Source organism: Passer domesticus, chromosome 1 (assembly GCF_036417665.1).
Source record: "Passer domesticus isolate bPasDom1 chromosome 1, bPasDom1.hap1, whole genome shotgun sequence".
Lineage (NCBI taxonomy): Eukaryota > Metazoa > Chordata > Aves > Passeriformes > Passeridae > Passer > Passer domesticus.
The window spans coordinates 26,193,942-26,218,089 of NC_087474.1; the positions used below are offsets into that span (position 1 = coordinate 26,193,942).

The 24,148-nt window shown below is 35.5% G+C and overlaps 1 protein-coding gene across 3 annotated transcripts in view; it reads left to right on the top strand.

Annotated features, from left to right (window-relative positions):
- PHF14 (PHD finger protein 14) overlaps positions 1-24,148 on the top strand; it is a 159,422-nt gene that overhangs the window by 97,995 nt on the left and 37,279 nt on the right. For all 3 annotated transcript variants that reach the window (XM_064411201.1, XM_064411191.1, XM_064411210.1), the window contains exon 17: positions 6,278-6,395. In XM_064411201.1, the coding sequence (XP_064267271.1) occupies positions 6,278-6,395 (118 nt within the window). The remainder of the gene's footprint in view (positions 1-6,277; positions 6,396-24,148) is intronic.

Here is a 24,148-nt window from a genome sequence, read left to right on the forward strand (position 1 = left end):
CAGCAATAGCCATGGCCTCTCTCTTCCAGACATAACACAAGATGGTGTACTCTGTCATCTGCCATTATAAACTGTGTAAATAAGAGATGTGCTTTTGTGTACTTGCTTTGTATCTGGCATAAAAGAAATTAGAAAGTGACTTTATTACTGAGTATAATACCATAGCATTATCCTTCCCAGAAAGAGTATTTCATTTACCTATATCAAAATTATGAAAATATTAGAATCTAGAAAGATGCAGGTTGCAGAAGTCGCTGAAGGACCTCTCTTACAGCCCCCCAGTGCAGGACTGACTGCAAAGTTAGATCTAACTTTGAAACTGGGCGAAGTTCCTTACAGTTTAATGTGAGTGAACTTTTTGCATCTGTGAAGAGAGAGAGCCTTTCAGGATAACAAGTACCTCTGTACCTGTATGAAGAGGTCATATAGTCGGGCTATTGTCCTGGTTTTCTAACCAACAATTTATGCATACACAGTCACATAAGAATTTTAGTGCAGAAATGTGTCACATTCCTGGTGGTAAAATCACCTAAAACTTGACTGGTCTGTGTGAGAAGACTTCTTAAAATTGTTCTGTAGAGTAGAAACTGCAAGATGACCACCGATTTTTAGTTGTTAGGCTATTTATAGGTAAGGGAAAAAGTGTAGCCATCAGGAAGAGGAGAACCAACTTCTTCTGTTTTATGCCTAATAGGGTTTTATTATTTTGTCAATTTTTTTATAAAAACAAAGGAGTTGATAAGAATCTACATTGTATATTTCAGAGTCTAAATATAGTACTGCATCACTCTGGTTTGTGTTTGTGACGTATCACAGCAAAATGAAAGTAATTTGTTTTGGGATTAATTGGACTGAATTGAAGAGTTCTGGTGTAGAATGGTTGGGTAAGATACAATATCATACCTTTGCTTATTTTCACTTTGTTTTAAGAAATGTCAGAAGCAAAAGATTAGTGATATCCACGTATTCTATAATGAAAACATGCTACAGATTTGGGCTCCTCTCTCAGTAGCTAGAATATATGTACTTTTTGGACAGCATTAATAATAGTGCACTAAATAGAGGATTATACACTTATTTCACCATTAGATCTTGATTTTTACTGTTTAAATAAAGGCACAGGAAAGTGCCTTCTTTGGTGTGACATGTAAGAGTTGCTGCTGCAACTCACCACAGCATTCATTCCTGTCATCCAGAATTTATCACTCCTGTGGTCTGGTTGCAGTAAGGTGTCACAGGAGCACTCCTCAGCTGCTCTAGGCTGAAGTAATTTGTTTTGTCTCCAGAGTTTGAGTTTACTTGAGCTACATTGTTTTACTCAGAGTTTTTGGGAATGCTTATGTGCTCCTTTCTATTGTATATCATACAGCTGCTAATAAGAAACCATGTATTGACAGTACTTACACGGTCATGGCTGGTTTTAAGTTGCTCATCTGAAATCAAGAATGTGATGCAATTTAAAATGAGCCCCAAATCTTGTTTCCATCTGTTTGCAGTTCTGGAGTGACTCAGCACTTGGACATTGAGGGATTAAAGGGGAGAGAGATCAGTGTCTAAGAAACCTCTGTTCCTCAGATGTCTCTTCCTTAGGTGCTTAAGAGCCTTTAGTCAGAAATGGGGTCCAAAACAAGCCAGTAAAGGATAATGCTTATCAGTAGTTAAATCTATGCAAGTGCTGGAGTAGCCATTTTGTTATAGCCTTCAGCAAGTGGGTGCCTGTACACATGCACATCCCACTGCAGTTGCCTTTGAGTTTAAAATTCTGCATTAGCTTCCTTCTAATTTTTTTTCTGACTAATTCTGAGTTTGTCGAGTAGGGCTTATATGACAAATTCTCTACTTTAATGGTGAGATATGTATCAATGTTTTATATCTTTTTTTCCCCATTAAAGTAAATCTTTCCAAGCTGTTGTGACAAATCGGGAGCAGTATATATATCTTGCAATTTTGTATTTTGATCACCATGGTACCTCTTGGCACGACACTGCAGGCGGTGTGCAATGATGCGTACATAAGTGAGATTTTTCTGTAGTCTCTGAAGCATATTTGGAAAGTTGTATTTAAAGATTAGCTTATTAATGTTGTGTTTCAGGGACATGTAGGTAATTACTTTTACAGCTATAGATGGGTGATGCTGTCTCGTGAATGCAAAATAGGTTTCTTCGCTCTGGCTGAATCAGCTCTTTGTGGTTTTCGATGATATTAACCAGTGACTTACAAATGTGCCAGTGATGGGCGGGTTTTGCATTCTCTACTCCTCTGTAAAAGCACAGGTCTTTTTCCCCAGTGCTTGCAGGAAGACTTCTGCAGGCCAACTGATAAGACTCCCTCCTGTGCAGGTAGATGCAATGTAATGAAATTGGATGTGTGTGCTGAGCTTTGTAAATAAAATGAGATTGACCCCAGCCATTATCTCATTTATCTCATTTACATTGTAAAATCAGTATCTGCACTATTGATTAGAGCATAATTAGTTAATTATGAACACGATAGGGCTTGAGCACAGCCAGCTGTACTGCTGAAAAAACTAATAAAAACAATCCAAGGGCAAGAGCAGATGGAGATCACTCTATTAAAGAACAAAGCAAAGGTATTTCAGGTATGGAAATGCCTGATCGAGCTTTATTGCCGTGAAGATGCAGCTGACCATTCTATACTTCTATAAGTAAAAAATGTTTGTTTGGGGTTTTTTAAACTTTTTTTTCATAACTACTTCAGAATTCACCTTTCTTCTTCACACTCCATTTTCTCTGTATTTAGTGGGCATGTATCTATCCTCATTAATTGCTGGAATGAGGAACACAGTGAGTTTTAATTTTGATGCATAAAGTAATTTCAGGCTTGTTATAACAGTGATAGTAAGCAATTACCTGTCAGCTAGAGGTAATTTAGGAGGTTAGGTTATCTTGCCTTTGTGTGGAGCTCTGCTTTCATTTCCACAAAGTTTTCAGTACAGCAGCTAACCAGGCCCCTGAAGATGGCCCACCACTTAGTGGCTTTTGGAAATCATGTGCTTCACCACAAAAATAGTTATCCACAAATAGCAGCAAGGTAAAATATTTGCTAGTTTAAGTTTGAACGTGTGACCTTGAATGCACAAGGGTAAAAATTTTAACAGCCTGTAATATGGAGGAAGTGGCTTCTTTCCCTTTCCCCCCCTGCCCATCCCAGTTTTGTTTGTCCTATTAAGCCATCTTCAGGGTGAGAGAATGATACTTGTAAAAGGTGGTGCGACATGACCCCTTTGCTCTGTAAGTGCCCTGAATGTGATGGGTCTGAGTGCATTTACTGACAGGCTGCGAGACTGGCAGCATGACATCTTTTGTGACCCAACAATTTCATTCTCTATAAGTCAGTCAAAAATACACTATATTTTGTGTGGCTTTCTCATTTTCTGAATGTGACGGTAGGATTTAAATCATTTTTATGTTCCTAGACAAAAGAACACAGCTAATAGTGTACACTTGAGGGATTAATCTTGTTTTATTAGTGCCATTTTAACTTAGGTGCAACGTTTGCTTTTGGAATTAGGAATTAAGAATGCCAATTTTTTTTTCACTGTGGTGTGTGTAAGTTTCACATTTTGTCCCCAGTCAGTCTCAGCAGATGATGATTGCCATACAGCTAGAGCATCATCTTTAACCAAGGTAAAGTGGTATTCATCCATTTTCTCAGCATCATGCTCTGGGAACTTGAAAATCAGTGAATTTCTGTTTTCCAATACAGAATTCATATTCCAGTAAAAAGCAGTAGGAAGCAAGCATTTAAAAATATTTGGTATACTTACACTTTTATCACCATGCAGCTTTTTAGGTTTTGATATCTGAAAATACTCATTTGCATTTCCTCAGCTGTGCCGATGAGGATAGAAGTTATTAGTATCTGAAAACTTTCATATGGATATTTTTAACTCATTCTAGGAAAATGCAAATTTTCTTCTACCAAACTAAACATTCTGAAGTGATAAAAATTGATGACAATAAATATTATAAACATGGTGCTTTAAAATGGTGCCTTGAGATTCATATTTAATTTCACAATGTCGTGGTTATTTCAATGCTGCTTTGCAAACTCCCTCAACATACTATGAGGAAATGTGGCTGAAAGTGCAGTTAGGAACTACCACATTCTAGATAAAAAATGGTAAAAATACAAGAGATGCCAAAATTTTAAAGAGGAAGCATTTTCTTTTTAACATAGAAACATATAAAGCAATTACTTCATAAAAAGAAAAAAAAAGAAAAAAAAAAGAAAAATCTAAATTGGTGCTGTTTAAATCATATGTAGATTTTAGGATTAAACTCTGACTCTAAGTCACTCAGAAACAGTATGTTTCTTTATTTTCAGTTACTTAAGAAGATCCTTAAGCTTACATGAAGGAGTTCTGATAAGCACTGCTCAAGTGCAAGCCCTTACATGCATAAGATTCCAGATATAGAAATAGTTTAGTAAAAATATATTCCTTTACAGATGAGGACATTGAGGCTCAGAGGAGACTTAATCTTTTGCTGAAGGTCACATACACTGTTCGGATTTAGGAGTGTGACCTATCCCATCTCCCATTCTCAACCTTTTTTATGATTTTAATACACCTTTCACAGGAAATAAAACTACATGTATTCCTGATTTTAAGTAATATATTTCAACATTAAAACCCTTCTGTCTTTGAAAACTGAGTTTGGTTTTCTATTTTAAGTGTTTGCTTTGTGCTGGAGTTAGATTGAGTCACCGCTAAGCAATCCTAAGAACATATATTGCAATATGATGTATCTCATTTTCAAAAAATTATCAAAACCTTGTCAGTCCAGTGTTGAATCCTGTGGATAGTCAGATTGGTTTTAATTGGTTTTAATTTCTATTTAGCAGGAAACAGTACATACCATACTGTTACCAGTGCTTGTGTGTTACTTGTGACTGCTAGCAAGCCCAGCCTTGGCAGCGAGGACAGAAGTATTCAGTGAAGTTAAACAATCATAATTGAAAACAGTTACTTGTTTTTATTTGGAGATTAATCCTTGGAGCAGTCACATGAACATTTTGTTCTATTAATGCAGCAGTATGTGCTGTTAGTTGAATCCTCTTCCTGCGATGCACTGTGTGTTCTGTTGATAAACAGAATGTTATGTCCCCTCTGTCTTTGATCTGACGATGCCTGTGCCATGCTATTACTGCAATTTTTGGAAATTTTTGTGTTCGCACATACTGTAGAGGAAAAATTGAGTGGCCAGGAAAGCAGACAAAGAGAGTTGGGGGGGCGGGATTTCTTTAAAAATTTTGATTTTTAAACATTTATTCTTTGCTATTTTTCAATCATTTATATTGGCTTTAATTCAGAGTTTAAGACTGCTTAGTGAAGAGACTGTTGCAAAGTAAACTTGAAAAAAGCTTTCCTTTTCATACAAAGGAATACAGGGGGATATTCAGATAAAGAGAAATTCGGTAGGGTATATGAAAACCTCTATAATTTGCTTTGAAAAAATCTCTCATTTTGAGCCTTTTATTCTGATTTAAAAGTCCCTTCAAGAAACACTTGTTCTACTGTAGTATTTTTTCTATTTGTGGTACATTAAAAGTAGGTTAACAATAGCTATGCTGTATGTTTTGAGCTTTTTATGTGGACTATGCATAGTGCAAAACACTAATGAAAGGTTTATTAAAGAAGAACATTGTTGTGTGTACACAAAGCACTTCTATAAGTGAAAGAGCACAGTGAAATCCTTTTAAATTAATGCCCTTTCCAGAAAATTCAGTGTGAATGGGAAAATATTTTGTACATTTGTTTATCAACCACATAGTCCTGGTGTAAAAAATGTAATTTATAGCTGTAAATTATATTTGAGCTATTTAATATGTGGGTGAATTTTTCAAAAAGCTTTTCTTGAAAAACTACATGTGCAAAACAGTGTCTTAAAACTATGAAAATACATACTGTCACTATCTAAAAAAGTTAAAATTTCTGGGGAAAAAAAGGGCAGTGAATGACACTGAATTATCTAAAAATTTAAGCAATTTTTTTCATTTATTTGCAAGTCTTTGGAATGTTGTCATTTATATAAGATGATGACCAAGGTGATGTATGAGTGTCTGCATCAGGATATTCCAGATTAAGCAGAAGCTGTTTGAGTGACTGTTTAAAATTACCCCTGATAGAAAATAGATTTTCTTTATTATGATAATGGATCAGGAAATCTTCTGCTGAGAATTGCAGAGAAGATCAGTCTAAAATAGTACAGAAGTACCATTTAATATAAATATGTATTTTGTTTTTCTCTTGCAGGTGTGATGAATGCAGGCTTTGCTACCATTTTGGCTGTCTAGACCCTCCTTTGAAAAAGTCTCCTAAACAGACTGGCTATGGATGGATTTGTCAGGAATGTGACTCTACATCATCCAAAGTAAGTTAATGCACCCTAAAAATAGTTGTAGTATTCTGGTTTTAAGAGTTTTACTTAGTGTCTAAAGTTTTTAATGAAATGCTTTGCATAGGTTTGTTCATAGGTAGAAGGTCATAAAATAAAGATTTCCAATTCTCTTCAAAATAGGTATTAAAAAACCCCAAGCATATGCAAAATGGAAATATTCTTAATCAGTAAAGAAAATTTTACTATCCTAGTTAAATGCTTGTTTTTGATGTGCTCTCTGTGAGAAAGGTGTGAGTACAGATACTGTATTGGAAATATTGACAAGAAAGAGTATTTCAGGAGTACTATAGGAAACAAACCTCTAAGGACAGAGAAAATGCATGTGTTCTCTAAACAAAGGAGGGTGATTTGAATTACTAAATCTTTTTCTTTCACTGAAAATTCATATGATGGTTATCAATACCTTATATTGATTGCCAGGACTTGTTCAAATATTGTAAAATTAGAACTACATTTCTGGCATGGATTAGCTCTTTAATAATACTGCAAGTAATAGTATTCTTTTATAGTACTGACTTTTCAGAAAAGAAAGATTTTGATTCTTTATTTTTCTGCACAGAAGCTTCTTTAGTGCTGGTATTCTTTTCTGCCATCACCATAATCTCTAAAGAGACACTTGCCAATTTATTTTATAAGCGTATTTATACATCTTATAAGTGTATAAATGTATCTGATACCTCAGTGTAAAAATAAAAGAGTATCCTAAAAGTCTTCAAGATTTTTCATGTTACTGCCACTTTCTCTGTATTTCACGGAATCTTTTGCCTAGTAAGTGCCTCAGTATTTGGATACACAGGGACACGGATGTGATGAGATGTTCTCATGGGTTACTTGTCAGAATACTTGGATAGTTAAACTCTATCATGCATTTACCTATAAAGATTGGCACATGAAGAATGTTTCGCGAGTATCATTTTTTGGTTTGCTACTGTCCCTTTCCAATTGCAAAAATAGGTTATTCAGTTTCCCCCTGGGGGATTAATCAAATTGTTCTTTTGTAAGGAGGTACAGAGGCAGACACAGGAAATTAGCTGTCCACTACAGTTTGGACATCCAGCAATCTTTCTTGAATACCACTTACATGCAAGAGACATTCCAAGAGTGAATTAAAACCGTTATTGAATTTCTGTCACCTGCTTTAACTAAAATGGGGTCTTGATAACATGTTAAAATCTTGTGTCTCTTGTATTCTTGACTTGCAAGTAAACAGAAAAATCCAAGGGTTTGTAATATCTACTTGTGTTTTTCTGGAGATTAGTACATTGTGTATCAGGTACAATTTTTTAACTGCTTTATGAGTTAAATTAATTATGACGGGCTTCACTTCTTGCAAGGTGTGTGTTAATTTTAAGGTGTGTTGAAAAATAGAATGTTTTAAAGAGTAAACAAAATTTTTCAGTAGAATGATTCCACATTTTGTGTTAATCAGTGATTATTACAATTTTTTAAAATATTCTTGTGTCTGATTTTCATTCATAAAGATTTTTAATGAGTAAATCTAAATAAAGTCTCTTACACTTTAAAGTACAGGCAATTGGAATTGCATTTGAGTGAATATGTAATGAATATGAAAAATACTGAAAAAATTGTCTTATGGGGACTCCTTGTGGTTTTGTTTAGTCACTTTCATGTAGCTTTTCTAGAAAGCTGTGCAGGGAAATTACTCTGATAAAGCTGTATTGCCATATATATTCCCCAAAGCCTTTTTTGGTAGCTTTTTTCTGGTTTATACTATGCAGTGTAATAAATTCAAAAAATATGGTATCAAGTTAAACTCCTTTCAACCATAATGTGAACCTATATTTTAAAGGACTAGGACTTGATCTTGTTCTTCATAATTTTCACATTCTTTGTTCTACATGGCTTTAGGATTGTGTATTGTATATCTGTGATTTCTCACAGCCAGGAGGAGCTGATGTGATAAGGCTTTTTCTACCCCTCCTCAGAGGGGGTGGTCTCTCAAATGTGTGCTTGGAGCTCAGAAGTGAACAACTGTAGAGAAAGTTGGGTCATTTGCTGCACTCTGTCTGACCTGTGGATGAATTGCAAGCCTGAGTTACTGATGATTTCAGTCTCTCAGTCACTCACTGCATCCAATTTTTGATGTGTCACAGGGAAGTTGCTAGTATAGATTATAGCAGCAAAATGGGTTTGAATTTTCTGCTTTGGCCAAGGAGACTATTGTTTAGTTCTCATTCTCTTGACTTTGTTCATCTGTTTTGGTCCAGTTTAAATCACTTATAATACATATTTTAAAATTCCCCAACAATATATCTTCATTAGCACTATAGGGCCTTGAAAATAATTGGTAGGTAAATGACATTATTTCAATGACAAGATAGGTCATAGTGCTGAGCTTATAATGGCTGTTTACTTCTAATTATGAAATTCAATTTTAGATGTTCAGGAAAAGTTGCATTCTGCTGACAGCAAATAATACTATTTTCTTTTCAGATTTTGCCAAGCACTTGCAGGTGTCAGCAGTACAAGGCATGCAATTTAGCAATAATAAACATGTGATTTAAATTGTTATCTAGCACAGACATTGGACATGCTGCTTCCATTTTGCTCATCCTAGTTGCAGGACTCTCCAGCAATTGTGTCAGTTTTTCCACCAACATAGCATATTCCCATATTACCCTGCCTGTCAAATAATAGACAGACAGTGACTTTGCTGCAGGGCAGAGGGCAACAGCTTCTCTGCTGGTAATACTTGCTGTCACTGCTTTGGAATGGGTGATGCTCACTACTAAGGTCTGACAAGCTCTCTCATCTCAAAAACATTGTAGATTTTGTTACATCACATGAAAGCTGAAATAAACTTATAAGGTCTCCATTTCTATAACACTGTCCATTCACCCTGCGGAAGGATTACAGTGCACTTTCAGGACTGCCAAACAGCACTAGAAATCATGATTTTCCTGGTATTTTTTTATTAGTGGTATTCAGGTTTAATATAGGCACTTGTTTCAACTTGTTCTAGTTGAATTTAAGAAAGATGAATAGAACATAAACCAAATAATTCAATATCATGACATGGTAATATTTGGTAGGAACAAATGTGGCCTGACTATTTTTTCAGTTATGTACAATAAGATCTTACTATGAGGTCTCTTTATTATTAGATGTGGGCTTCTTTCTATTGCCTTCCAGTCAAAAAATACTGTTTGAAATATCTCCTCCAATTTTAAACTTTAGCAAGGACCAAGGCAGTAAGGAGTTTAAACATCTTATCATGGTGGTTACACTGACCATGCTAGTTAAACATAAGTTTCTATCTGCTCATCTTTGCATATAATCTGTTTTGCAAAACACTGCAGAGTTTATGTGTCAGGTCATTATTTGAGTACTGCAAGATCAGCTGCCTCATCTCTAGACTTCTATTTAGTTTCCTTTTATTTCATTTCTTTACTGTAATTCATTTTTTCAGTGGAAATAAATTGTCAGTACACACGTCAGTACGGAATTCTCATCTAAACCCCTCAGGAAATATTTTCTGGAACTGCAAATACACAACACACCAACCCTGGCAAGTAATATATTTTTGTACACATTTTGTGTTCAAAAGAAATCATGGATGATTTTGCTTATTAACCAGGTTGAAGCTTTTCTTTGGGTATATTTTGCTTTCACACAGCAAATATACAAATGTATTTTGACACTATAATATTACATTATTAAATGTTTGAAATAATATTTTACACTTAAAACAATTTTTAATATGTAAAATGTATTTCAAGCCTTTAAATTTGGTCAGATGAAAAGAAAAAAAGTGCACAGTTCAATTCCTGTAGTCCATGGAATTTTATTCTATTCTAAAACAAGGTTGGTGATTAAGAAAGTCTGTGAGCAGTGCAGAAGTGTCTGATCTACTCGTACATGATGCAGGTGACAATCTCTTTATGGTTTATGGAATTTTATCTTTTTCACTATGACTTTTCTCCAGACATGGGAAGCAATTCCTCACACATGTAGTTTCATACAAGTGTGTTGAAAATTAAACAATGAACCCAAAGACCTAATGTTAACGTCCTGAAATTTAGGAAGTACTGAAGTTGAGGTGGCATGCAGTGCTTTAAGTGCTTTTTTGGCTATGCGTGGCTTTGCAGCTTTTAATCACTTCATGCTATGATTTTTTCATTTTCTTTCATAAGACCCCTGCCTTTTCTGATCTAGCTGTTGGAGGTCACTACAAGGGATTAATTTGGGTTGAGAATTAGGAGAAGGTCTGTCTTTAAGGTTTGCAAGGCATGAGAACTGAAGCAATGATTTCAGAACTGGGGGAAAAAGGAATTTTGACCTTCTGTTTGAAGTAGTTGTTACCAACAAATTGAATTTTATCTTTGTCTCACCTCAGAGCTGCTGTGAGTGCTAGGCAAAATTAACATTTTCAAACGTTTAGTAATTTTTCTCCTCATTTACTCTTGCCCAGCTTGGATCCTTTGGCTCAACCTGTAAAAATGCTGAATTCTCTGACCCGAAGTGGGAGATAGTGTGTATGTATGCACAAGAAAACCCTATTTGAATGTAACAGATGAAGTTGGCATGCAGTAGTAATACAGTTTTTAATCATGCCCAAAATGTGTTTTACATGTGCCTATTTTATCATTCAGTACAATACAATTTTACATAGTTATAACTAAAATGCATTTTAAAAAATATGAAAAAACATCTATACAGGTGTTCAGAATTAATTCAGACTTGCTTCAGTTACATATTCTGCCAAAGGATGGCCCTCATTTCATCACCTTAAATCACAGAGATTGTTGCACCTTCTTTTGAGGACAGAACATAGAAGCAAATATACTGCCATCATGGCACCCAGCACTGCAGCTGAAAAATGATAAAAGAATACTCCTAATAAATCTACTTGCTGCTTCAAGCAGAACATATTATAATGGCAAAAAATGTTCAGTTTCTATGCAACATTTTTCAGCCAGAACTTAGGAGTATTTTAAGGTAGTTTACAGAAAAATTACATACTGGAATTCACGAACTGTATTTTTCTTCCACAGGTGTGAATATCATGATCTATGTTATGGTCATAAAGAATGATAGAATTAGACATTTTTGTGTTTATGTATTTTAAAGTTTCCTGAGGACAGTTGAACTAGCACTTTGGTTTCTTGTGTGATGTAGAAAGAAAGATGTTTTTTAATATAGCAGCTGGATAATATTTGGTTATTTTGAAGTCATTGTTGTCTTCCTAGGTTTGTGAGGAGCAGTAAAACATTGTCACTGGAGTGAGTTCCTTAAAATTGAACAAAAGAAAATAAACCAAATCTGTAAGGCCATATGAAAATTTAACAAGTCCTTATACCACTTATGCCCTGTTTTAAGAACTTAGTGCAGAAATGGGTTTCACTACCAAGACAGTAAAAAAAGGGTGAAATTTTAGTGTATTGAGGTATCACCTGGCTGAAGTATTGCCATATGTGTTTTAATATTTGCTTCTGAGGTATCATATTTAAAAAAATGAGTTGGCACAGCCTCTGCTATTTTCTGGCAAACAGGTACAATACATCTATGTAATGAATAATTTATACCATAAAATGTTCCAAAAATAATCAGCCTTGAAATTAACTTAAGTTGGGACTTGATTTATGAATAGCAAATAAGTTAGTTGGTAGTAAATCCCCAAATTAATCCAAAAATTCAGATGCACTTAGTTGGCAGAAGATTCCCATAGTCTAGGTGGGAGGCTTAGGTTTTAATAAACAAAAAAAAAAAAAAAAAGAAAAAGAAAAAGAAAAAGAAAAAGAAAAAGAAAAAGAAAAAGAATGGTTAAGCACTGGAAAGTATTTGTGGAACAGATGCTTACTTTTAGTATTTTGATTCTTCTGTGCATCAAAATCAATTTTACCAGTTCAAATATTTCCTGGTGCTGACTGCCAGATCCTCATCATAGGCTTGTAGTGCTTGTAAGTTTGGGTGCAGCTTAACTGTATTAAAAAAAAAAAAAAGTACCAGAAAATGATTAATACAATATAACATTGTCTTTCACATGAAAAAACATTGTCTGAAAAAGTCTCTTTTTGAGACATGATAGTGCAACTAATACCAGCCAGATGTTTAAAGAGTGAAGAAAATGGAATATAGGGCTATTTTTTAAAATGTATTATTGTAGTTTCAAATGCAAAACCAAATTTCTGATTCTGAAAGATAATACTGAGATAGATAAAAAAGTAAGGTAAAAATAAATTACCAATTAGGAGAGCAAAGTTAAACACATAATTTTTTTCTTTGCATTAAACTTTGACAAAAAACCAGCAGTTAAAATAAACCTGATAAGGATCTCTTTTCTCTGTGGTGTGTTCTTAGAAAATTGAGATTTAAATATGTACTGCAGTTTTAAATTACACTTTTTTTGAAAAAAACCCAAAAAACCAACAACAACAAAAAAGCAAAAAAACCCAAACAAACTAACAAACAAACCCCCCCCCAAAAACCCAAACCAAACCAAACCAAAACAAAACAAAACAAGAAAAAAAAAAAAAAGCCAAAAAAACAAAACAAAACAAAAAAAAAAACCCGAACATTTTAATGGCACTTGGTCCAGAAGGTTTTTGGTTTACCATGTTCATTTTCTTCCCCCTATTTTTTATTATGCAGAAGGAGGAAGAAATCCCTTGCTGCTTACCTTCATTTGCTCTTTTTCATAGACAACCCAGCAATACAGAGTTTTCTCCAAAGCTGAAACTTGGCACAATGTTCGTGGTCTTAGTGTGAGAGCAGTAGTTCTTCACAAGCTGCTCCATCCAGCTTGTGTCCCTCTCCTCAGGGTGCTTCAGGATCAGCCTGCTCCAGTGGGTTCAGGAGTCCTGCCAGCACAGCTGCTCCGGAGTGGGCTCCTCTCTCCACCTCTCTCCATGGGGACACAGCTCCTGCCAGGAGCCTGCTCCAGCACAGGCTTCCCACAGGATCACAGCCTTCTTTGGGCATCCACCTGCTGTGGTGTGGGGCTCCTCCACGGGCTGCAGGTGGATCTCTGCATCCCTGTGATGCCCATGAGCTGCAGGGACACAGCTGCCTCGCCATGGGCTGCGCCATGGGCTGCAGGGAATCCAGCTCTGGCACTTGGAGCACCTCCTGCCCCTCCTTTTGCCCTAACTTTGATGTTTGCAGAGCTGTTCCTCTCACTCCTTTCTCCAGGTGCTCCAGGTTGTGCAGGTTTTTCCTGCTTCTTAAGTACATTATCCTTGAGGCATCACCACTGTTGCTGATGGGCAAAGCCCTGACCAGCAGTGGGTCCCTCTTGGAGCCAGGTGGTGTTGGCTCCATCAGATGGAGGAGAAGCTTCTGGCAGCTTCTCACAGAAGCCACTCCTGCAGCCCCCCGCCCTGCTGACAAAACATTGCCACACAAACAAGATACAAACATGAAACAAATTTATTTTTATGAGGCTTTGTATCACACAAATCATATTATTACTGAGGTAGTCCTACTTTTCAAAAGTTGTCTTGATCATTTTGTTTTCTTGTGATGACAAATACTTTGCTGAAATAAAAAGCTGGATGGCTGAAATTAGAAACAAACTTGTTCATTAACAATTGCTTTGGTTAAAATACACACCCAAGTCCAATTGCCAGTGGAACATTAAGAGGTACCTGATTAATATAATAGTGGAAAAAAATCATAGCATAGAGGTTGTACATTTGTAATGCATGTCATCTAAACATACACAATCTAATATTTAAATGACTAAACCTCTAGTTTATGTATAATAAATATTACTTACTCTAAGGTAGTGGATAGGGAAGCAAAATCTCTTCATGGGCAGCTGTTCAAAATGCTGCTGCTACTCTGTACCTGCTTTAGGTTATGCTTCTAACAAAATCTGCTTGCAGTTATGGTTTATCTGGGTAATAGCTCTGCTGCTGAATCGTGACTTACTTTTCCTAAGCCATGACAAAATGAAATTACAGCCTACGTGGCCTGTTGCTGTACTACTGAGTGGCAAAAATCTCTGCTGGGAGCTGGCTGCAGTTGGGCAAAATCCAGAAATCAGCTAGTGCCATGATTGAAATAAAGCCACTGAATGTGGTTTTATGCTAACACAGCATGAAAGACTAAAAAAACAAAAGCAGTTTTTGAGCTCTGGGCAGCACACCACAACAGGAAGATTTTATACATCCTCTTTGGTGTACACCTGTGCATATTCTCAAAGAATGTGAGAAGGTTGAAAGAGGAGTGCAGTATAGGAAGGACACAAGAAACAAGGTTGCTTGCACCTTACAGAACTGCAGGCTTTCTCTTTCTTGCTTTTGACAATTGATTTCTAGGTATGCACAGTATTGGGAAGCACTGTGAATTTTGCATATTGAAAATGCTATATTGAAATGTAAGAGACACAGAAATACTGTTTTTAATGCAAATTTTCTCCATTTTACATTCCTTTTCAATTGAAAAGGATACGTATGTATCTTCCTTCAAAAGGAAGATATATACCTGTCACAGTTGCTTCATGGTAGCTTCCAAAGGCTCCTGGTTTACAGCACTGGTGTACATTCAGATTTACTTTGTCAATCCAGTTCTCTTCCTACTTCTAGGGTTACTAAAATAAGGAACTCTTTGGATATTGATAATAAGGCACTTCATGCTAACAGTGGAGCCATAAACAAATTTAGCAATAAATTGTAATTGATCATCGCTACTTTCAGTTTAAAAATTTACATTGTTATACTTAGTTAGTAAAATGTGTTGAATTTGGAAATGTCTGAAAAAGTATGAATAAAAAAGCCTGTAACTGACCTGAATTTTTAAACGTTTTGAGTCTTGATTAAATTCTTGAGTTAGATGAGATAGGCTTCCAGGAGAACAGTATTAAAAAACCCCACATTTCCATTGTGCATAATCTTGTTTGATTTGAATATTCATCAAGAATTAAGCAGTCAGCAGGAGATAGCAAGGTGTGTGCATTGCAGTGACATAAACAGGGACTCCTGATGTGCAAAGGTATGTCTGGAGGCTGGTGGCATCCTTTTGCACCCTAATGTTGCAAAGTGCTATTCTGTTGCTTCCAGATTTCTGAGATAAATTTCTTAACCTAGGAATATATTTGTTGGCTTATGTTTTACACAGAACTAGAAGGTATGTAATTAAAGAAGAATTATATATTTTAATTCCTCATTAGTCCACCTTTATTACTCTGCAGATTATTTTAGCACATCACCTGTACTCATACTCTATATGACAGAAGAAGAATTAGATCTTCAATTGTTAGTCTCTGTGTAAGATTTGAACACATTATCATATTTACCCAATTAAGTGCTCATGTTTACTCTCAAGGTTAATTTTATTTTCAAGTCTTTCAAAGAAATGTAGCCATATATGTCACTTTAAGTAATGTGTCACTTATGAGTATAAATTGCTAATGCTGCCTGGGCAAAATCTAATCATATTGAACAAGGAGAGAGAAAGGTGGGGAGGGAAACCAAAAAAAGTGCCATTTTATGAAGTGCTAGGCAAGTAATGAATTTTAGTACAGTCAAGATTTGCTTTTCGTCGTCGTGTTAGATAGTGGAAGTGAGGTTCAGTTGCCATTCTCAAACAGAAATTCTCTTAGTGGTAGCCACATTTAATCACATTTCCCAGAAGACAGCTGGATATTGCCAATTTGTGCTGTGTCAGCCACTTTCTCTGCAAAGGAGCATCTCATCACTTGGATTTTAGCATTCTGTAGCAGAAAAGTTCCATCCTCTTAAAAATGGCTCAGCAGATAGCTTGTGTGGGAATATAACTGCAAGAGCATTGCAATCAGTTCTACCAAGAAAATGCATGGCTATTACATGGAATTTTAAGATGGCTTTTGAAAAGATTTTCACAAAACCTTTAAAATGTGCATTGTTAAATTCTAGTAGCAATTAAGGTTTATCTCAGATTTTTTAGTAAATGTGGTTTTGGTAATTTTTGAAAATTATTATCTGGTTCAGTGGTTTGAAACATCTTTGTGCGTGTTAGAAAAGTCTTAAGTATATTTCAGCTGCGACAAACATTACCAAAAGATTTTATGTGTGGAAAACCTTGGAATCTGTACATATCAAAATTTTTTCTAGCTACTAATCTCATGAAGACGGAAGGGCAGATGTTATCCTTTCAGATGTGATATAAATAGCCAAAGAAAAATGTCAAAAAGAAGATAAAATAGCAAGATAACTCCATATTTATGTACAGTACCCACAAGTGTACTTCGAGTGAGTTAATCATATCACATACTTATTTTTGGAAATAGAAGGATGTCAGCAAAGTGATGCAGTCATTGACATAATGAATATTAAATCTGTAACCAGTCCAATGCAATAAATAAGGATACATATGAGATACTAATATTTACCAGCACATTTTGTATCACATGAATATGCATTTGCCCTACCACGTTCTCCTGCTGCTTAATATCTCCACTGCTTGTTTAGTTAAATGTATTGCACAAGACTGAGGAATTGCAGAGCACAATGATGTTCTAAATAATTTGTTTTGTAACTTGCTGGTAGTAAGAAACTTCTTGAAGGTCTTTAAAATGTTTCTTTTCATGTAATGATAATTTCAATAATCTTAACATTACATTAAAGGTAATTATGAGAAAATACAAAAAGATTGAGATTTGGGAGCTGTGTCTATTAATCTGTTAATAATTCTCTCATGAATGAGCTAGTGACCTGTTATTGTTTATATACTTTCTGGGTATAGCATAGACAGAGACTGAAAAGCTCCTTTAAATAAAAATAGTAAAATAGTCAGAAGACAATAGATATGCTGGCTAATAGACAATGAATGATTTTACCCACTGACTCATTGCTCCATGCAAAACAACCTGCTTCAGCTGAAGAACAATAAAATGGTTTAGGCATTCCCTTGGGAATATTATTTTGAACCCTCTTAAGAAGAGGAGGAGGGAAGTTAGCTGAGATATTCCCTATGATATAGAATGTGTTCACCAGTTAATTCAGGGCAGCAATCAAACCATTGTCTGAAAATAAGGCATAAAATGTGTCTGTCTCTTTTATGTTCTCTCTTTTAATTTGGCAAAAATTATAATGGAAAAGGTAGGGACGATTCTTAAACCCCAGAGAGCTTCCAGTGAATGTCAGGAGGAGGAAGGGGGACTGTTGATGATCCAGGATAACACTGCTGAACTCTGAATAAAGCTGGTATTTAAAATAACTTTTTAGTTTGGAAAATCTTATTACTAGCTTAAATGTTTCTACATTCTGGTATGCTGATTTTGATGGATTTTATTTTGGTTAGGGTCAGAAATGCATTTTTGAAAAGAATCACCCAGTTGCCACCACTCGCTCTGCTTTAGTTCATATTGGGGAGTGGTTTGAGGAGCATGCAAAGTGAATTTCTGTCAAGGGGTACTAAAGCCTCGGGTGTATTCTGACTGCTAATGGGCATGCTGTCTTCATGACCAAACTAGCTGTATCTTTGAAATATGTGTTCTGCATCTGGCTGGTCCTCAACACCAACTGCTTTGCTCTAAAGAGCTGCTCCTGTCACATCACAGTTTCCTGGTGTGAACTGACTCGTACATTTACTGTATTGAAGATATATTTGTGTTTCAGTTTCATCTACTGAAAGAGTTGTTTTATTCCTATTTTGATAATTAGTGGAAATCTTGTATTAGTTATCTCAAGACCAAAAGCCTAAAAATTAATACACATCTATATTGCTAGGGTATCAAATTTTATCATTTGTCTGTTTGTGTAAGCACTGTATGCTTTTAATTGAAAGCATCTGATCTACATTATTAAGGAACCGTATTTAAGAGTAAGGGACTTGCTGTATGTTTTCTAGTACAGACGAGGAAAAAAAAGGAATTTTGTCTGGTAGGAGTAATCTAGGAAAAAACCACCACAGGGAAAATATAAATATGCTTCTAGGAATGAGGCAGTAAAGTTGACATTTTGTGTGAATTTAGCCTCATCATTCCATGTATCATTTGCAGTGTTCTTAATTAGGGAAGAATGGGGAATTTCCAGGGCTTTATGAGGATGCTTTAAAGCTGCAGCAGTAGTTGTAACCTTTCAATTCCTATGAGCTCAGCAAAAGACAGCTGATTAATGTCACATCTTAAACTGTGTCAACTGGGCTGTTCATTCCCTTTTTCAGTAAACATCGCCTTGTCAGTGCAGTTTAGTGTGCCAGCATTAAATATCCTAGTCTTTTAGCTGGCTACTTTAATTAATGAGTGTGTATCTCTGTTTACTAGTATAAAATTAAATGGAAATTTTCTTTTATTATTCTAGTGACTAACATGAATGAAAAAATCAAGGGCACCCACAGAATAGTGTTGCTGGCATTTGTTTGAAGCTTCTCAAATGATGTGAAGGATACTTTTTTAATTGGGCATATTCAGATATTAGAGAGATCTCGAAGTGTGTAGGAAACATTTTTATAGAAAGCTTTTTGTAGAAAGTTATTGTTAATTCACTCTTTTAAAAATGTTTTTATAGCTTTGAATTAATGTTTTACTTTTCTGCTTTATCAGTTGAAAATAAATTATGGTAGTTTTTAAGAAGAGAGAGGGATAGGAAGAACAGGAGTGAGAAAATCATGGTGGCAAAAATAATGGGATCACAAGAAGCACCCTTGGCACACACACATTCATAAGAATGAGAAGATTCCACTTGGAAAATACACAGAAACCCTTCTAAGGGAGAATGGGGTGAATTAAGAAATAGGATTGCTGCAAAGTGGAAAGGAGGATTTGGAGGACACACTGAGAGCTTTCTCCTGGAGAAGGTTAGAGTGCTTATAAAAAAAAAAACTCTGAAAAAACAGATGGGTCCCATGTAAAGTTAATTTAGAGAGCAATAAAACTTATGTAATAAACTTAAACTGTAAAAAGGATGTACTGAGCAATCCCTTTCTTTTCTATTCGTTTTTATTCCGTTCCCTTTATTTTACTATTTCATCTTGCTACTGGAAGAAAATTCTGGAAGTGAGGAGAAATGAAAACAAGTCTTGATTTAAAAAGTAGCCTTTGACAATTTTGTGATCACACATTTTAAAATAACCCTGTTTTGCATTATGTTGGGAAAATCTGGACTTCAAGGAGTTGAAAACCAAGAATCAGTGCTGCTGATGAAAGGAGCTAAATAAATATTACTTAAAGGACTTCTCAAAGATGAAAAAAAAAACCCCAACCCTATGAATGTGCTGACCCTGTCTTGAGAATTAAGTTAGATGGTACAATTTAAAGCTTTGTTCCAACATCTGACAGACACACTCTGCATGCTGATGCATAATATCTGAAGATTGTGTGCTTGAAAGAAAGCCTTTTTTGAGCTACATTCTATTTTTGTTAGAATAAAGCAGCTGCTTTTTGGAGCAGAGATCTTCTCAAGTGTTCAATCTTCTCATTCAAGTTAAGAATTAGCCAAATATTGTGAGCAAATTTTGTGTATGCTTTCTTCCAAGCTGCTGAAGTAGACTAAAGCAAACTATTTTGACCATAAATAGTGGAAATGTGCAGCTTGACCCTAAGAGATGAAAGTAAGTTTTCTTCTGTACCTTACTCCCAAGTTGTCACTGCCTCAGTAATCCAAAAGCCCAGAAAGTTTGGAGCACTTTAAACATGGCTTGAAAAGAAATACAGCTGGGTATAACTTTCTTCTAGAGAGTCTATATGAAGGGATGCTATGATCTACCCCGATCATTTCTGAAGGAATAAAACTTTGCTTAAGGAAGGAGACAACAACCCCAAATGCAGCTTTACTAATGGAGTTACTGTAGCTGCAGCACTGCTCTCCAGGAGTGATACCAGATGACCTTGTAAATCTGTTGTTTAGGAAGTCTTGTTTCAAATGTTGGGTGTAAAATGCCCAAGTAATTTTGTAAATGTGTTGAAGTCAGTAATTGCAATACTATCTAACATACATACAGCTACACAGTAAACATGTACCCAGAATACCAGATTAATGTTACATACACCTATAGTGTGTGAGCTGCAACAAAATCAGAGTCCACATTTACTATGGCTCTAGATGCTTGTGCTGTGCTTGAGAATTTGTTTTGCAACTCCTGAGGTTTGGATTTGGGAGCCTTTTCTTTGGATGGTGGAAAAAAAAAGATTGGAGACATCAGAGCTGTACCAAACAGGCACAGAGAAAATGAAATATCCTGATCCAGCTGTAATAAATTATGTGTGTACTGTCATAAAAAGCTTTTTGAACTAAATAAAACTACATCTTTAAACTCTGTCAGGTATAAAATGAGGACAAAAATAACTTTTTAGGCTATAGTATCTGCCTGTAACCTAATTCACAATACAGAAAATATAGCAGAACAATACATAGGAAGGAAGTGCGGACAAAGAAAGGGAGAAAGTACTGAACTAGTCTTACATGCACTGATAATAGCATAGTACAGCAGTGTTGCCAATATATTAATATCCTGCAAAAGGATATTCTTACAAAATCTGTTGCTCTGGTGCACCAGATAATTACCAGATTATGCAAGACATAGGACATTTAACACACACACACACACACACAAAAAAAAAAAAAAAAAAAAAAAAACCCCCCAAAAAAAAAAACCTGGGTTTTTTGCTTTAGTGGAGAAATTCTAAAAATCATTGGTGATGATATACATGTTCATACAGAAATTTTTGGCAATAGTTTAAGCCATACTATATCTGTGGTCAGTAGTTTTAATCCGTGACAACAGCAGAGAAGTTGTATTCCTTATTTTATACACACAGGATGTGTTTAGTGTTTTGAGTGGCTATAATTAGAAGTTTAATTCCCTTTTTTGTATTCTAATGTGGTTTTATTAATTACAGCATTTTAAGAGATAATTTTTAATACAGTTCAAAGACTTCTGGGGTCAGAAAAGGCAGCTATTGAAAGGATAGCTAAAAGAATAACTTTTGAATGTTGGGAAATAGTGAATGGTGAGAAAGTAAAAAGGAAATACAATAATCCAGGGGACTTTGATTTAGAAGGTAGAGAATTCAGTCCCACAAGAAGTAGGATTAGTACACTGAATAATGGAAATGTAGAAAATATGTGAGCTAGAAAGGGGAAGCTATTTCAGGTTCCAGAGGTCAGTGAATGATAATACCTTCAAACAGTAAAATGTTCTTCTGTTTTCTGTTTCTATTTGCATGTGATAAAGTTAGAAAAAATAGATACGAAAAACATTTTGAGAGTGCTTTCTAGCTTTAAGTATTTTTTTTTTCTATTTGAAGAAAGCATCCAGAGAAAACAGATGACCCTGTTTCCTTTCATAGTTTAATCAAACACTTCTAGTAAAATACTAAAAGTAGTAGCTTGCTTATTTTAAAACAAAAGTTAAGGTGGGAATTCACCTTTTGCACTTGGGAAGCTGGGTAGATTTCAAAGATGCAAGTATACTTTGTCAGTGCTGCAGTTTATTGGATGATAAAGAGATAATAAATGGGAACAGGTGGGTATTTATTGGAAACTTTTACCCTTATTAATTCCTTCATGTTGCAAAAGATGTTTGAAAAAAAAAGATAAAACTAGTGTGAGGCTAAAGAATGTAATTTAATTTCTGTGCTTGGAAAACAGATAATTATAAAGGTTTTTGTTTTGTTTCTGTTCCTATAAGAAGGCAGAGGTTTTAGACACAGCTTAAGGTTTATTGCTTGAACTGAGCTGGTTTCACAGTGAGCTGGGAAAGAGACCTTGTTGTGTTAACAGTGTATAAACATAGAAGTCATCATCCCCTTCCCCAGAGAGAGAAAATAGCCAAGGACATAACAACAGCGTTGCCTCTGTGACTGGCAGCATAGGAGGTTAGCACATGAATGTTAGAGGTTGCATTTGTAATTTCCCATCTTTGGAGAGGGCAGAAGAAGAGAGGATATTGTCAGATGTTGAATAAAAGCAGCATGAAGAGAATGACAAAGGCATAATAAAAGACAAAGGGAAATATTACGGCTGTGGAGCATGACTTAAAAGTTTAAAGCCCATATTCTTGCTTCATTAACTAACCCAGGGTAAAATCTGAGGAACAGCAAAGTGATTGATCTTGCATGAGTAGATTGAGATAAACTCTGTGTTTCTCCTTGGGGATTTGCATTGGCCACCTATGAACTGTGGTGAGCTACAGATACCTTGTCTGCAGCAGATCTTCTGAAATTCTGGCTAAGATGTTGCAAATGCTTTCAAAGTATACCCTGGGGTGTGGGAATAAGAACAGTAGGAGTGGTTGCTGTGCTGCTGGGGTGATGTTCCGTGGTCTGGGCTGGAGAGGCACTGTGTGTCTGACCCAGGAAGGCTTTTTCTGTGCAGCACTGGAAATAACACTCTGTGAGGCTACCAGCACTTTAGCACTTCAATAAAAAATGTGCTAATTTCATCCCATAGTGCTTCAACTGTAAGAAGCTGTCTTCATGTTTCAGAAGGGCCTTTATTTCCCCCTCACTTTCGTAAGTCTGAAGGGGGACAACTATTTCTACTTTGTTACTGTTAGAAGTCTTTGTTAGTAACTTTGGCGTCCAATTCATTACTGCAGTCATGTTTTCACAGCCTGGTGTGAGAGATAAACCCTTTGCAAATGAAGACAGCATCCATTTTCTTTCTACCTCAGGCCACACAGAATTGATTGGGGTAATAAAATGATAGTACGATGTAATATACTGACGGCTCTTTAATTTGAAAACTAGTTCCAGGCTGATTCAAAACTTGTTTAAAGCTAATTTATGACTTGTGTAATTCTCAACTGGACCAAGGTAAAGGATGATATATGAAAAATGATGCAGACTTAACATAATATATTCAGACCTGTCAGCTTGAAATCATCTATAAAGGATTTGTTTCAATCTCATTTTAGTTATGTTTTAAAGAAGCAGTAGCAGAAAAAGTAGTGGCTGTTAGGCTGGTGTGAACACTTGTTGTAATACACTATTTTTCCATCATCATGTTTCAAATGGAAGTTCTTGAGCTTTTTAGGAAAGTATTTTATACACAGTTTAAAAATATAAAAATATACATTGCTTTTTCATTTTCTTTAAAATGAGAAGTAATGTCAGGTTTCTGTTTTGTTAAGTCAATATCTGTGCTGACAGTAACATGGATTGGTAAATACAACATTTTGCTACCATGATGTTCACTGTGTGCTTTGGCTGTGTATGTATATACAGACTACACATGTCTGTATATACATATCTGTATTCTGTTTACATATACCATACATACCTGTATACCTGTCTCAATCTGGAATTAAAGGTCTGGTTTTTGAAAAGCAAAATGTGAGAATAATGAAATTCTTAAATTAAGTCACAACATCAGCATAGCATAAAACATAAACATCTCCCTTTGAAATCTATCACTTTCATGTGGCTTGCAGATGAAATCCACATCTGTTCTGTATGCATTATTGATTCTTCAGCATACTGTGCCAGTGTTCCTTCTGCACAGAAAAGCACAAAACTGAAAGCACAATGTGTGCTCCTGTATGGTAGATGCAAAGAGTAAATACACCAATTGGAGTGAAGGGAAGAAGAGAACTGAATACTGTCAGTATATAATTAAAATATGATTTTTTGCAGAAAAGAGATTGATCAAGCCTATGCAGTTGTGTTATCTTAGACTGCATGAGCATTTAGGTAACAGGAAAAGAGCCATAGATAAAAGCAGGGCTATCTTTCTTGAATAAACATAGCAGAATATCTACACGTTTCATTTCCTCTTCAAGGTTTTGTAAGTCCAAGAAGGTTCATGTTCTGAGGAGCTTTGATCAAAATATGCATTTTTCAG